The 16753-nt window shown below is 38.4% G+C and overlaps 1 protein-coding gene across 3 annotated transcripts in view; it reads right to left on the bottom strand.

Moving 5' to 3' along the window:
* The window catches only part of ARL15 (ARF like GTPase 15), a 401299-nt gene that overhangs the window by 197998 nt on the left and 186548 nt on the right, over positions 1 to 16753 (bottom strand). For all 3 annotated transcript variants that reach the window (XM_077752508.1, XM_077752509.1, XM_077752510.1), the window contains exon 4: positions 4809 to 5017. In XM_077752508.1, coding sequence (XP_077608634.1) covers positions 4809 to 5017 — 209 coding nt within the window. The remainder of the gene's footprint in view (positions 1 to 4808; positions 5018 to 16753) is intronic.

Below are 16753 nucleotides of genomic sequence, written 5' to 3' on the forward strand. Positions count from 1 at the left end.
AAGACTCCTAAGATTTAAAGTGTATGACACTTTACAATCATTATTTTACAAACACACACACATTTCTCTCCATATACAAAGAATAAAAATAAACTAAGTATGTTACATGATTTAAACACTGCTTTGTATTTTCTAATAAAAGATTTGTCATGCATAACCAGAGATGATATTCACTACTTCACAGAGATATCAAAACAAAAGAAGCCAAAAACACCGCTCCACCGTTAACAAGTGTGAGTACAGAATAAAAATTTTAAATTAGAGGCTTACTATTTGCAGACCAGCAGTGCCCAAACATTTCAATCTTTCAAAATTCTCTGACCCTTTGTAGGAAGGGGAAAGTGTATACCATTTAGAAACAGTGATCTATAAAGAAGGATTATAATTAAATGCAGTGGTTCAATAACGTCAAAAACACACCAGCACTCTCTTCCACAAGAGGTCTATAGACTAAAAAGTGAGAAGTAGATGAAGTATTCATGATACACTAAATAGTGAAAAGTATTTTTCAAAAATAGGAATATTTATAATCAAAACATGGGCTAAAAAGGTAATGCCTGTTTGTCTCGTTATAGAAATCCTTGCAAATACTCTACTCATACTTCTATTTTGTTCTTTCTAAATAGAACCTCACATTCAATGTACATCACAGTAACAAACTGGGTGACAATTCCGAGAAAACAGAGAAATGCCTGATCACAAATTTTAACCTTGATGTTGCCATCCTAATTTAAAAGCTGGATCTTCTTGAGCTACAATTAATGAGCCCTGGAACCAAAATCATTTGACCTTACAAGTTCACTTCAAAAATCCTTATTTCATGGTTTTCACATTTCTTAGTATTTGCTTTAATACAAAATGCATGACAGACTTGATTCAGTAGTTTTCATGTGCTATTTCTAAAAAAAGGTAAACATTTTTGAATTAAGGATATGGACAAATATCAATTCAGGTTAGGCTGCTGGAAGGTTAAACTATTTCTTTCATGCTGACACAACGTGTCATTTTATAAGACACGGTAATGCTCAATAAAACAAAAATAAGATTTTAAAAAGCTAGGAAGTAAAAGAGTCCGAATTGGCAATTGTGTAGAGGGAAAACAGGATTACATTTATTGGTTACTATATCAACTTAACTTCTCATAAAATCCTCCTGATCTATTAAATAACTTCAGAACTGAAGTATGCTCTCCAATGGGAGTTGTAAAACAAATTAGATACAATTACCATTCAATACAAATAAAAAGCCAACCTATTTACCCTTAAGATGATTCTTGTTTTAAAGCTGCCTTATTTAAATTGGACGAGAATTTTCCCTAATGAATCAAGTGGGCCTCTTGACTTAATTATAGATTTTCATATTATATTTTCTATAGAGAAAAATAGTTGATATGAGTAAATTCTGGAAAACTGTGGTAACTACACCTCCCCAAAGTGAATACAACAAACATCTGTTGCAAGAACTGCTTGGCTTTCAGACAGTCCGTAAAGGGTGTTCGTTTTCCCAGTGTTTTGCGATAAAAAAAAAAAAAAAAAGATTATTTATTAAAAAAAAACACGTTTCTACTATCAATTCTCAAGATGTAAAAACTTAAAAGGCTGTTGAGTTAAACACAGGTCATTACCAGGTTTATTACAGAAGGAGAACTATGCAATGTACAAGACTCTACTTGCATTCTAAAAGGGTAACAAAATAATTGGGCATGTTGCCCTCTGTGGGTTAGAAAGTAATTTTAACCATTGTCTTCCTTTCTTAACTCCATTCTCTACACAAACATTCCAACACTCAGAGCAGAGGAGGGGACTAAATATATAGAACCTCCTGAGATTTTCATCCTCTGTTGGAATCCCATGGATAATTCAGCTTTCTCCTCTGGATCTCACCAGCTTCTAAATGCAACACTCTGTTATGCTCATTAGATGATAAATAAATTCTTAAAGTTTTACTGCAGGACAGGATAATTACAATTATTATTTTGTGTGTGTGTGTGTGTAATGCATTGAGCACAAAATGTAGTAATTTCAATGGGAGGAGGGCAAGAATCAATGAGCATTTATGACTCATCATCTTTTCTTCGCTGCATCAAAGAATTGTTCGGTGCTTCTGGTAAACTGAATGCATTTTCCTTGATTCTGAAAGAATAGAATTTTGCCTCAAACTCACAGCTATACTGCAAAGTAAAAATCCATCTTTTTAGCTTTTGAAAATTACAGGAAGTGCACACGAATTAGCAGGTACAAATGAATAAAAATGTTATAAGCAACAGAGCACAGGGACATGTAATACCTTTACAAGAAGGAAAGGAGGAGGAGCAAACAGAAGGCCACGTCTGAACATATTTCAAATGACACATTAGTATGCACACTTTTAAATCTTCCACTCTCTCTGCTACGCAAACCTACTCACAACCATTTTGAGATGACTGTTTATTATAAGTTTCAGTATTTATAATTCCACTTTTACACTAACTTATTAATCAGGTATCGATCCCTAAAACATTCCTGGAAGCATTTCAACAAGGCATTGGTAACACACTATTCTGAGAAACCTCTGTCATTTAAGTCACGAGCAGAATAGAAAGCTTCCTATTTTTTTCCTGCCAAATCCAACGTATGAGCACTCCGTTATGTTTCGACAAGCTTCAAGATCTCTAACAGAATTTGTCCACATCTTCAATTATAATCTAAAATGTTAACATCCACATGTACGGTATGTGTTCATACAACCATAGGGATAATACCTTAAACAGTCCTCCCAATGCTATTTGCAAATTCCATTACAAGCAAAAGTTCTGAGGAAAAGTCATTTAAAATTGATAAAAATAGAAAGTCCAGTCATACATGATCCAGGACACACAAATTTTGAATAATTTTCAAATCATTCTGTTTATTCTATATTTAAAACCTCTATCTCACTAAAAGATGAATCACAAAAAGATATTTGCCCATTTCTTAGGAAAGATACTACCCAACACACAAAAGGCATATTCTGAAGCAATTAATTGTTAAAAGCTTCCTTTCTTCAAGGCGACAGTCTTTAATTTCTATGGAGAATTACCCTGAGTTACCTATCTGGTTTCAAAAAAAATTAGTTTCAATTTTAAGATGTCTAAAGAAAAGTTTCTTAAATTTAAAAGAAAAAATTCAGGTATTGTACCTAACTTGAATAGTGATTTGAAGTTGTAAGGTCACTTGTATATGTATTTTATGTTTTATTATAGATGTATTACATATTGTTTATGTACAAAATATTATATTGTCTATTTGTATTCTGTAATGCATACATATATTTCCCCACAATATAGCTCAGAACAATGCATTTTCAGCAAGTATCTTATAATTTAGAACACTCATAACTACCTATGATTAGGCACTATTATATCTACTTTACAGGCAGGAAAACTGGTGCTGAGAAATTAAAAGATCTACCCAAAGTCTTAAGAACAGATCAGGAAGGCACCACAAGTTCCGTACTGAAGATCTGCACGTTAATGACTCTGATTTTCATTGCTTTGTTTCTACCTTTATTATTTAATATTATCTATAAGATATTTCATAAAATCTAAAAAGGAAAAAGGTGCCTGCTGACTACTTAATAATGAATGAAGCAACAAAAGACAGGCACGAATTCTATTTAGTAAGAAACCCTTGCCTTCTTTACGATTTTTCTAAGACTTAAATGAAAACTGTCTTGATATAGTACCTCTTCTACTGCTTAGTACTTTAAACTTCAAAGTAAATTATCTAAAACTATCCACTCAAAAAAAAAAAAAAGACTGCATTATTCCCATTTTACTGATGGGAAGACAAGCCAAGGAACAAAGCTCTTTGCAGGCATCCCACAGTAAGTGTGAAACAAGTCTGGAGTTCGAACATCTTAGGTCCTTGACTCCTCATCCTATGTTTCAGACTACTGAAACATACTACACTACTACTACTACACACTACTACTAACACTACTACAGAGCAGTGTTACTCCTATTAATTATAATATTTCAAAGTCACTACAGGAAGCACACAATTTTCTGAAGGAGGCGGGAGAAACCTACCTTGAAAGTTACAGGTGTAAATGAATACACAGAAAGTCTTTATTTCACTGTACTTTGGTTACAATTCACTACAATTCAAATTTTAAAAATTATCCACCTATCTTATTCCTCCAGTATCCATCAATCAGAAGCTCTGCTGGGTCAGACATTGATTTTTTTTTTTTCTTTTTTGGTCCAGAACTAGACTCATGTTTTTATAAGAGAGATACATGCTAAGAAATGAAATTAAATGAGGAAGATAAAGAACGGGTCCATAGTAAAGTGTATTTGGTGGCATGGAACTTGCAAGGTAAGACATCAATTTTCAGCCTGGCTGGTTACAGAATAGGACTCATTGCTTCTAGTCAACAGTGAGCATTTCAGAAGGACAACAACATGACATCTGAGGGCAAGTGATGCATGGTGACACGCATGAGGCATTTCTTGAAAAGCTGGAGAAAAGAAAATGAACTAAGTAAGCTAGCAGGGTAAGAAATGTTAAATAACTAAGCCTTCAACCTTTTAAAATAGATGAGAAAAATATTCATATAAGTCCTCTAACTTTTGCTAAAGTTAAAAAAAATGATGCTTTCCAAGTGGAGAAAGGCATACAAACAATTTCTACAGACTGACAGTCTTTCTACTTTCTCAGAAAATTAGGGCTTCATGTTGGAAAACACACAACCAGCATATTTCTACTTATAGACAGGTTTTCAGATTCCAATGTGGCAGCAAAAACACAGCAAACAAGACAAAGAGTTGTCACATTCATGAGACATACCTCTTGGACTGATCGAGCAGCTGGCTTGTCTTGATGATTGGCCAATATTAAAAAGGGTAAAGTGCATAACTGTGGGTGCTGAAGAGCTGAGTGCAGTTCATTCCTAGCAGTTTCTAAATCATCTTCTGAAGAGGCACTGTCTAATACAAATATTACCCCTTGAGATCCTTGGTAGTAGCGACTCCAATATTTCCGGATATTATCAGCTCCTGTCAAAAATAAAACAAGATCCTTTTAAAAATAGCTTTCGGCAACTGAAAAATACTCAACAGTCCTGTTGGTGTTCCCAACAGTAATTCCTACTGGAAACCGTCGTAGCTTTTAAAAATTAAGTGCAGAGAACATGGTTGATGAGGACAAAGGCATGAGAGCCAACAGGTGGATGTGGCCTTGAAAGAGAACACCCGTTTTTCAGTCATTCTTCATACCTTTCTTATCAAAATATGTCAGAAAGAACTAGGGTACTTTTTTTTATTGAAACTCAACATTTATTTTTTCTGATTTTGCTTCCTAGTCCTAAATAAAAACTACAGTCTTTATAAATTGAGTTTGAGCCTAACTCGTAGAGTAGTGTAACCTAGCTGTTCACTGACGCTTCATCCCAGACAATGAACATGATCTTGAGGACAGTCTCTAAAAGAACTACTTGCTGATCAGGACAGCGTTATTTAATTTCATCTAGAAAGTGAAAACTAGCACAATACTTTTATGTATCAAAGTGCTGAGATCTGTGATGAATTTAAAACTTGATACATTTGCATAAATCCACTTGGCAAAGGGCATACTCATGGTCTTGATATGATGGAGTATTCATAAAAAAGACCTGGAAATTCTCATCATCCAAGGCCACGTCTTACTCCTCTTTGTATTTCCAACATCCAGCTATATATAACTTAAGGTTCAGTACAGGAAAGAGGAAGATGAGGGAAGGAGGAAATGAAATTATATACTAATTAAGCTTTATGGATTTTGAGACTAGAAAAACCTGTACAGACTATCCAGTCCAACTGTCTGAGGAAACTGGGGCCAAGAGAAGTGAAGTGACTAATCCCCATTCATGTGTCTAGTAAATCTCAAAACTGAGATTTGCATCTGAGTAGACAACCTGCTCAGGGAGGGCAAGGGCATACCCTACTACATCAGGATGAGTGCTTCTTTAACCTTCATTCTATTCATGAATAGTGTGTGTGTGTGTGTGTGTGCGCGCGCGTGCACGTGCGTAGGGGGAGTGGGATTATTGGTTACACAACAAAAATTGGAGAAAGGTATTTCATTAATTATTGTATATGAGCAAGTCTTAACCAGTTAGTAACAACATGTTAGCCATTCATTGAATATTTAGCTTCTATGTTCGATATACTGCACCAAGTGTTAGGGATAAATAAGGACTGGAGTTGGTATACACCAACTGACAAGAGCCAAATATGTGCATATCTTCTCAACTCTATTCAATGATGTCATACTGACAGCTTCAAACTGGATAGGGTGGGAATATTTTCACCATCAAAATCAACAAAGCTATCGTCAGGTCTTTTCTTCCCCTAAGGACCAACACACCACTGGAGGGCACTAAGAAGCCCATATTTTTCTGTGAGAAATAGAAAAAAATAAAGTAATAAAGCTCTGGGAAGAGGTACTCATTAGGTGTCATGAGCACAAGAGATGAGGCATCTCAACCAGGCTGGGCAATCCTCTTAAATTACAGTTACCAAACAGCTATCATTTATTAAGCACTCCCTACACTCCAGGCACAGTGCTAGGTGTTTTTAAAAGAATAGCTCATAGAATTCTTACAGCCAACCTGAGATGGAGGTATAATTGACTCAGGATTTAAAACTTAAATTTCAGATTTTAAGATCCAGGGTATCCATCATAATACTATACTGAAATAATCAGCTATATAAGAACATCAAGGATATTTAATGTTGAATAACCTTAAATATGTAAAGACATGGGATGTGAACAGGGTTAATGCAGATCAGGCAACATCCAACCAAGAAAACAGAACAAAACAACTTAAGCCCCAGCTTTAATATAGGTAGGTAGTTACATAAGTGATGGTCTAACTAAGAAAAGAACAGAGACGCTGAAATCAGCAACACTTTAAGGCAGGTTCCCCAGGCTCAGAGTCTGAGACCGCATTTCTTGAACACCTGGCTATAGACCGTGGTGTCAGGAGAAACCTGGAGTGAAAGAAGCAAGCTAGAATTGGGGAAGGGGCCTGGCAAAGAAATCGTTTCAAAAATCTAGCCTCAGCCTGATCCAATGAGAAGCTCTAGACCATGGACTCAACCACAGAAGTTGTCCAGTCCAAAGACAAGGAGGCTGTGCTGCTATACGGTTGTACAGTCATTGGCTATGAGCCACCCCTAGGGAACAGGAGGGGGTAGGGCTGTGAGCTCATACTCTCCCAGACATATTTGGTTGAGGCAATTACTGTCAGCCAAGGGCAGCCCTCTGGAGAAGGGTACAGGTGTGAGTCATTAGCAGCCAATACTCGAAGCAGCTGGGAGATGGATGCACTGGCCCAGTAAAGGAGATCTGGGTAGGATACCAACAGCATCTGCTACAAGCTACATCCAGACATTATCCATATGCTAGAGAACCATCCATAAGCTTGAGGAGCAAAAGTAGCCACAGCGTTACCTGATGGTAAATGTTTAAAACAACAATAATGCGTGTGTACATGTCTGTACATAAGTTTATCACAAATTTTACTCAAAGACGGGTAGCACACAATTTTATATAACACATACAACATGCTTTACTGTAAATTCTACAGAGCTCATTAATCTCACAAAACACTTTCATTGATTTTGACCAACTTTTGTAATCATAGCCAACCAATAGTTGCAAGTGACCAAGTGCAGTTCCAAAATAAATGTTGGTGGTACGCATAAGTGTTTTTACATGTATTAACTCATTTACTCTTGATCATCTTAAGAGGTAGGTACTGGTATGGATCTCATGTTATTAATAACAAAACTAAGACATGAAGCAGTCACATAATGTGGCCAACACCTAAAATATTTATCTAGGTCTAATGTGATTGAAATAGAAGGATCATTGACTAGAAAGGTGATAAAACTCAACAAAGAACTCTATTACCACATAAGCCAGGAGGCAGAAGAAAGCAACTTATCAGAATAAAAGGTACCTAAGTGCCTATATATATTAATGCTCAGAGTGGGAACATGTCCAAGAACATTTCCAGACAATTAACTCAATGAATATTTTTAAGTACTATTCTATACAACTCACTGAGCAAGGACCTATAAGAAATATTTAAAACTCCATTATTCCCTTAGATCAAACCCTCAAATTCTTTAAAGTAATAGTTACTACAACAGTGCTGTTAATATATTGTAATAAGTACGGCCATAGCATTAGAGGGATGCAGAGAATCAAGTATAAAGAGAAGAATACTGGTTACACGTTTCAATGGAAATTTTCTATTGGAAACACATGGGACATATTCGAAATCTAACACATGAGGGTCATCTTTTTCAACAAGAAACTATTTCCATCTGCCACATTTAGGAGCTCATAAGACACCAGAAATGGTGAGACAAAATGGACCTAAGTCCAATGACTGTGTTGATGGATGAAACAAACCCAAAGAGAAATGCTGGAATTTCTTTAAATGTTCCTTCTCTGTCATACTATGTGGATGATACATTATTAATGCCAAAGACTCTTTTCTTTAGTCTCCTGCCACACAGCTATCTGTCCAATCTTAGCATGTCTAAAGTTCATCAACAATGGGCTTAGAATCTGAAATTCCAGTTCAGCCTTTTGCACAAGGGCTTTGATCATCAGGGCCGAAACCCAGAGTAGCCCAGGAAACCAGGAATGGGGTGAAGAGCAGTATCAAGTTGATTGGTCCAGCTGAGAGGACCTTAGATGAGCCATCAGATTAAAATGAGAAACTGATAGGTCATTAACCCAGCTGCCAGATGCTCTGAGAAGTGAGCCTAACTGGGAAAATTAGGAACACCGTTTAAGGTCCACATCCCAACATTCCTCACCCACAAACCAAGTTCAAAGGGAGTAACATATACAGGACATCACATCACAAATGGTCTGGGGCCACTCATTTTAATGACTGAATAGTGCATGCTCTTTGTCACTTAAATTGGTATATAAAGAGGTTAAACACCAAACCCAAACCTGGCCTATATTTTGTATTCGGATTAAAAAACAAAGGGTATGCTAACAGTGGAGAGGTTGGGGAGGTGAGGGTGTTACCCAGTGTCTGAATTACCCAACGTCCAATACTGCCTTACTGAAGGCTGTGAGGAGCCCTTGGTATCCTAAGAGTTCACTTGGAAAGTCAATCAACCAGGAGAGCCTGGTTCAAGCTACTACAAGAGGAAAGCTAGAAGATAGGAGCATAAAGTGTCTTCATTATACAAGGTTCTTTTGTATGGCACACTATGGACAACTATGGCAACATTCTCCTTTTCATTAATTCCTCTAACGAATGTTTACTGAGCACCTGGCACCATCCCAGGCACTGGGGACACAGTAGCAAACAAAAAAGACAAAAGCTTCCGTCTTCATAGTGCTTACATTCTTTACCAGCAGAGCCAGCCTACCATTATAGAGGCTAAAAATGCCAATTATTTGTTTTCCAAGCTCTCCCTTCCGGCATGAACAGATGACTCAGTTTTGGCAAACTGGGACTCAACACAGGTCTGCTGGGAGCTTCTGGAAGAAACGTATCCCTCAAAAAAAGGGGAGACACCCAAAGAGAGTGATCTCTCTCTTCCAGTGATCAGATTCCATTAGATGATAACCTTCCCAGCAATCTTGAAGGGGACATACCAACACACTAAGGAGGTCACAACGGGAAGACAGAAGGCCTGGTCCTTGAGAACACCGCTGAGCAGTGGTACCAACCACCTATAAGGACACTTTATTTTGTGAGCATAGTGAATGCCTAATTACTCAGGCCAATTTCAGACTATTTTATTATTTGCAGCCAAAAAGATGCTTAGCTCCCTTAAGTTAAAAGGCTATAAATAGGTTTTTTAAAAGAGTTTTTCTTTGAAAGATGAAACCAATGAGCTAAACAAACAGGGATACACAGGAGTTAACAATACAAATAGTTGTTCAAAGTTGCCCGATGGAAAATTTGATCTCTAGACCAGTGATGTCTAACTGAACTTTTTGTGATTAAAAAAAAGAAAAGCCACTAGCCACTGTGGCTACTGAGCACTTGAAATGTGGCCAGTGTAACTGAAGAACTGGATTTTATAAAAATTTATTTAAATTTGAAGGTTAGATGACATATGTGGCTAGTGGCTACTATATTGGATAGTATGTTCTAGATATTCCTCTAACTTACTGCTACCTTGAGCAACTGCTAGAAACCCCTAAGAAGAGGTAGAGATCTAATCCTATCTCTGAAAGGAAAAGCCATGTAGCCATGCTGGTATTGGAGCAGGTGTGGTCACTCTGATCCACAGACAAGGGTGCCAAAGGGTGACACAATAGGCTAACCAGGGTGAGGGTGTCCACTAGGGTCAGCCATCCTCTCGTGGCACAGAGAGTCAGGATGGGGAGTCAAGTGTCTTCTCTTTCTATACTCTTACCACGGTCTTAAGAAAATGGAGAATAAGAATATTTTCCCTCTGGAAAACTTAATGAGATTGGATAAATGAAACCGCTTTTGGAGAATTTCAACTGTAAGTTAATTCTTCAAATTTTAGTGAAGGAGGATACATCCTCGGAACACAAGTTGCGTCAGCAGTATTACTTTAAGAAGAATGATTTCCAGCATAGGGAGAAAATGTTCAAGGGCAGGATGAGAGAAAGGACAGAAAAGTACTAATTTTAATTTTTTTTTTTGCCCCTCCCATATATGGAATCTTGGGCTTTCTGATGGGTGGTTCCTTCATTCTTTTCATCTTCTATACATCAGACCCACTCAATCTGCTTTTAAAAACTGAAATACTAAGAGTCCAGATGAACTAAGATATACACATCTAAACTCAAACTTTCGTTATGGACTTCCCCGGCCCCAGCAAAAAGCACCAAAGTATTGTAAATTAAGCCCTCCTTAAATGGTCAATACAAAGTATAAAAATGTGAAGACTGAAAGTCAAGTTCTCTGAAGGGAGGTGTACTGTTCTATTTTGCTTTAAGAGTCAAAAAACACTCTAGATGACAGAATTTTAGAAAAATGAGAACTGATTAGTTCTTTATGAAAAACAAAAATGTGGCCTTCATAATAGAAGAATCACCACTGAACAGGATAAACCATTGAGCTGGAGAAGCCCAAAGTCCTCAGGCTCACAGTAAGATGAGCTGAGAACACCCACATAGAATATAAAAGAAGGTTCACACCTAGTCGTCATCCACCCCCGCCTCACCAACATATTACATCACATCTAACTTTGTAAAGGTGTTTATATACATCAACTCACTTAACTTTTTAGGAGTTATTATGCTTATTTAATGGATGAAGAAATTGGGACAGAAAGTTTAAGTACTTTTCTCCATATCCAGCTAATAAATGGCAGATCTAGGATTCAAATTTCGGACTATCTGATTCCACAGACTGCTTCACAGAGTGTGGGAGGCTCCAATGAAAGGGAGAAGAGGAGAAAACACATTCCAGGGGGGAGGGAGTGGCTGGGAGCATAAGGTAACAGGAAATCAGGAGTGGGTAGGTGGTGGGGCACAGTGAAGAGAATGAACATGAGAGAAGTCTGAGCTGGTGGCAAGTAATGGCCAGTGTAAAGACAGAGTGTGGATGGCTTTGTAAGTGGAGCAGAGTCTGGGCTTGAGGCAACAGCAAATGGGGAATTATTAGAGTTCTGGGGAACACTACCTGGCAGCTGGTCATGTCTTAAGGGTCCTGTTGACCATCCATTACCTGTTATAGTAATGTAATTACGGTAACTGTATTTAGGGAAGATAGGACTACCTACCCATATCTGAGCTTCTTCCAGTTATAAAGTTTCTAGATTTCATTAACTTATGTATATTTTATTTAAGGGAGAAAGAGAACAGGCATGCAAGCAGGGGTGAGGGACAGAGGAGGAGGGGGAGGGAGAGGGGAAGTGAGGGAGGGAGAGGGAGAGACGGGGAGGGGAGAAGGGGAAAGACGGGNGCTTGACATGGCGCTCAATCCCATGACCCTGGGATTATGGCCTGAGCCAAAATCAAGAGTCCAACGAGTGACCCAGGTGCCCCTAAGATTTCATAAACCTTAAAAATGAATACTCTCAACACTCCTGGACATACAGCTAACTGCAAATCTTGAAAAAGATTTGCTTAATAAGGTCTTCCTGTGTTTAGTGGAAATCTATGAAAAGATGTGGGCAAGAGAGTTCTTCTTTCTCCCAAATGGTGTGAGGGAGCCAGCACAGGAAATATGTAAACAAATAGTTTGTCTTCTTTTGGATTCCCCCAGTGCAATGGGTTTATTTAAGCTGTGAATGCAGGAAATACTAGTGGTAGAGTGAAGAAGTGGGGGAGGGAAAGAGTCCACCCACAAGAAGAGCTATCCAACCAGCGGACCACTGTGGGTAGCCTGAGCTTACTCATACTAGAACTGGGAGCCAGGCACCAGTGGGGAAGCATTTGGGTCCTCATCCATTTACCTCCCATTAGTGGTTGCTGGAGGAGGTTAGGCATTATTTTCCTAGCATTTCTAGCTTTTGCCAAGGCACTGAGGTCTCAATAATTCTTGAGAGTGAATGGACTAAGATCCTCTAAGGGTTTTAGAATAGTACATACTCATTATCTTTAATATGCAATGGGGACCACTGAGATCTACTAAATCTCAGGCATATTTGGAATTGTTTTCCAGCAGAAATAAACATGTTACACTGAACCACCTTTACACTCATGTTATCTCGTGTCTGAAGATAGGTCAGCAAGAGTTGGAAGCACATGGCAAAATTAAGAGGCCTATATGGGAATCTTACTAATCTCCTTGGTCTCATTATGTAGGAATTCTTACAGTGGTCATATGCTTTAGGAACTAGGTTATGACAATGTGTGCAACCTCGGAATCTACTTCAAATAGCACACCCCCAGAAAATTCTGAAGCAGGTGGTTCTCAGCTTACCTTTTAAAAAACAAAATGCCCAACAAAATCTGATGCACTAGCTGCCTTGTTCTCACCTTATCCTGTCCCTCAACAAGTATTCTGGATGTCCACGTTATTCAACGCACAACTGTCCATCAGTACCTTCAACGTCAAGACCTAACAACCGCAGCTGAGGACTATGCCTGCCATCTGACATCTGCCCTCCTCCATGTTCTCACTCTGGTCCATACCATCAACTGCTTTCCACCTGGATCACCAGAATGGCTTATCTAACTGGTCTCCATGCTTCTGTTAAGCCAGCACTCTGATTAAATTGTTAATGCTTGTCCAGGAAACTAGCTCAAGCTGTATCACCACTCTGCTAAAAAAACATCAAATGCCTATAATTTGGAATTCCCAAGCCACACGACTTAGCATTTACAGTTCTCGGTGATCTGCCTCTAGCTGACCATCCCTACCACTTGTTTCCATTCCGCTCCTTGTACCATCCACAAATGCAACTTGCTCTCTCCTAGACCAGACCAAGCTTTCACTCTCATGCCTTTGGTTGTGTTATTCCCTCTGCCTAGAGTTCCTGCCATGTTAGTTCTTGAACACTGAAACCCCTACCTGCTCGTCAAGGGCCAGATCGCCTATTCCACCAAGCCTTCTGTAGTCTTCCAGCTGGAAATCATTTCTTAGAAAATTTTAATCTATTTCTCTTGGTGCTGTCTGTAATTCTTTCTACCTGTAGCATAGATATCTGAATGTGTATTTCATCTTCCTGGTTAGACCAAAAGAGACATCTGGGAGTTTTGTGCATTTATGTGTCTCATTTCCACACTCCGAATGCATCTAACACACTCTTACACAATCACTTTTTCTCTTTTCTTTTTTTTTTTGGTTTCCNCCATATAACACCCAGTGCTCACCCCCACAAGTGCCCTCCTCCATGCCCATCACTCCCCTCCGCCCCCCACATCCATCAGTCTTCAGTTTGTTTCTCAACATTCAAGAGTCCCTCATGGTTGCCTCTCTTCCTTTCCCCCACCACTTCCCCCATTCTTCTCCCCCATGGTCTTCAGTTAAGTTCCTCCTAATCCTCCTATACGTGCAAACATATATTTGTCCTTCTCTGCCTGACACAATCACTTTTTCAATGAATTGGTTAATCTTTTATAAAATGTTTCCTCAGATTTCTGACATGCAGAATGTAGAATTCACCGAACAAAGCATTTCATAAAGAAACAAGCGATATGTGTGCATGTGTGCGTATGGTAGTAGTTTGTTGGCTTAGCATGCAGTTTTTAGGTTTCTGACACATATTCTGTGAAGAATCACTCACCCAACATTTTCTATTGAAAAAAATTTTTTAATTCCACATACACAATAAAACGATTTCATAGCTTTGCCTTTCTTAGATTTCTGTTTCAGTATTTGGAAATGTGCAGCCACGATGTTGCATGTGCTAAGCACTGTACTCAAACACAAGTAAGAGCACTGCCCGGTGCTCTCTGTGATCCAACAGCCTGTCCCAATGTTCATGTTCCGCAGAGCAAGCAGCCTTGAGAACTGAAAGTGTGGAAAGAAAGAGCTGTGGGAAGAGTTGTGGGAAAATGTTCCCCTCTGGACTCCGGTAACAGCCCAGGGTCTACTGCCTAGAAGACCCACAAACCCAAGGTGATCACAATTTGCATGACTCCACATGTTTACTAAGCAGCAAATTCCTGAGCAATTGGCCTAACACAAAAAGCAAAAAAGCACATTTTATAGTATTCTGGAAAATCTGGTGGCCAGACTAGGAAAGCTAGTCTGGGAACAATTTTGTTGAAATTGCCATTGACTAAAGCAACAAATTGGCAAGAGCCACAACGAGAGTTTTCTGGCTGAAGCAGGGATTTCTTCCACAGTCAGGGTGAAAAATAATCTTTTCAAACTGCGGAAATGCTATAGCTTTCTAGTGTTCCTTGCCATTCCCCCCACCAGGAGTTTTTATTCTAAAGTTTAACTTATACCAGCCATGTGACAAAATGGACAGATAACATGAGGTTCTAGATGAACATAAACTCATGGCCCACAGAAAAACTTTAAAACTATTTATAAGCTTTGACCTTCAAAGGTAGAATATTAGTCTCTCACTGTAATTTCTATTCTGTGATTAACTTGATCTCAAAAAATTACTAATAACCTACTCATGTAATAAAAACTTAAAGGAATTCGGTTTGATCCACAACATTTATTTGAACCCACCTCCATCTACCCTTTTGTCCTTTAATACTGTGTCATTCTTGATGGAAGGCTTATCACAACTCCTAAAAGGAGATTTCCGTTTTCTTCCATGGACTACTCCTTCCATTCTTTTGTTGCTACCCTATGGATTATACAAGTTAAGCAAGGATCCATGTTGAGGCTTAAGCACAGAAGAGTGAGGGGCAAAAAAAACCATCCAGGCTTCAGAGAAATGACACCAGTGTTTAAAAATGTACATAAGCTAATATATATCATAGTCTGAACTATGCAATTGGGCAAGTCAACGCACTTTACAAATCATAAAATAAATATGGGCAGTTGTCAGCATAGGGATCAGATTATGCTCCAAAACTTTTGGAAGGCTCCAATTTTTTTCAAAATTTGGCACACAATTTTCCTTGAAAATAAGCCAGTACACTGAAGTTGGGTTTAGTCATGAAAGGCAGGTTAGCTCTGATAGAGGGTAGGACAGCAGAGTGATTTGTATGCATTCTGAAGTCAGACTTACTGGGTTCAAAAACTCTTCTGCTACATGTTGCCTTAGTGACCTTGGATAAGTGGTTTGTTTTAAGCCTTGGTTTCCCTTAGAACAAAAGGGAAAAAATAATACTTAGGTACCCAATAGGACTGTAGGGATTGAGTCAGAAAACTCATTTGGCATATGGCTTGGAATGTTCTATATGCTCACGAAATGTAGTTCATAGTGCTTGGAATATTCTATATGTTCAGTAAGGCTATAACTTACTGAACCATAGAACTAACCTAAATGCCTCAGTCAGGAGGTTTTGCATCTGTCTATGACCCACTCTGTCACACTCGTAGTTTTTTTGTAGCTTTTCCATAAACATGCCAGTTTCACCAGGTCTCTATCCATCAACTTTGCTAAGTCTACTCAAGATCCTCCTTGCCCGGTGGGTTCACTGCTATGCCTCCAGGTGTTTGCACAGACTCTGGCACAGAACAGGCTCTCTGTATTTGTTGATGAAGTAAGTGAAAGAAAGGATGAATACGTGCATTATTGGTCCATGGGTTTGAGCACAAGCCGTCTCATTTTTACATAGTCTAAAATACCCTTCACTGCTCCCGCCCTTCCTTTCATAATTCTTGTCTGAAATACTCTTCCCTCTGAGCTGCTTTCTAAAGCAGGGGAATTCCTTTTTGTCCTCCAAAGTACCCTTTCCCTGTGTCCTTCAAAGCTGCCATTATAAAGGGAAAGTGGCGAGAAGATCACTCCACTTGAGACAATTCCAAATGAATAAGCTCTGTAACCACAGCTGGATGAACCACTCATTAAAATGTCCTTAATCAGACTTCCTTTTTTTTTTTTTACACAGTTACTATATACTTAAAAGAGATTAGCCTACTACATCACACATACCATTAAACAGATTTTTTTCATGTGTAGCTGTATCACTAAATCAATAATCCCCAACTTTCTGTCTTAGAAGTTATGCGATATCTCCGATTATCTCAAGATGTAAGCGGAACTCTCAAAATGAAATTAATTTTAATTAATTTTCAAGTATAAGTCTGTATGTATCATCTAGCACTTGGGGACAGAAGGTTACAGAAAATAGTGTCACTGCATAAAACGATTAGGAATCAGTGCATTAGCCAAAGAGAAGACAAATGAGTTTGAAACATTGCCTGA

The sequence above is a fragment of the Crocuta crocuta genome, unplaced genomic scaffold, assembly GCF_008692635.1.
Source record: "Crocuta crocuta isolate KB4526 unplaced genomic scaffold, BGI_CrCroc_1.0 scaffold181, whole genome shotgun sequence".
Lineage (NCBI taxonomy): Eukaryota > Metazoa > Chordata > Mammalia > Carnivora > Hyaenidae > Crocuta > Crocuta crocuta.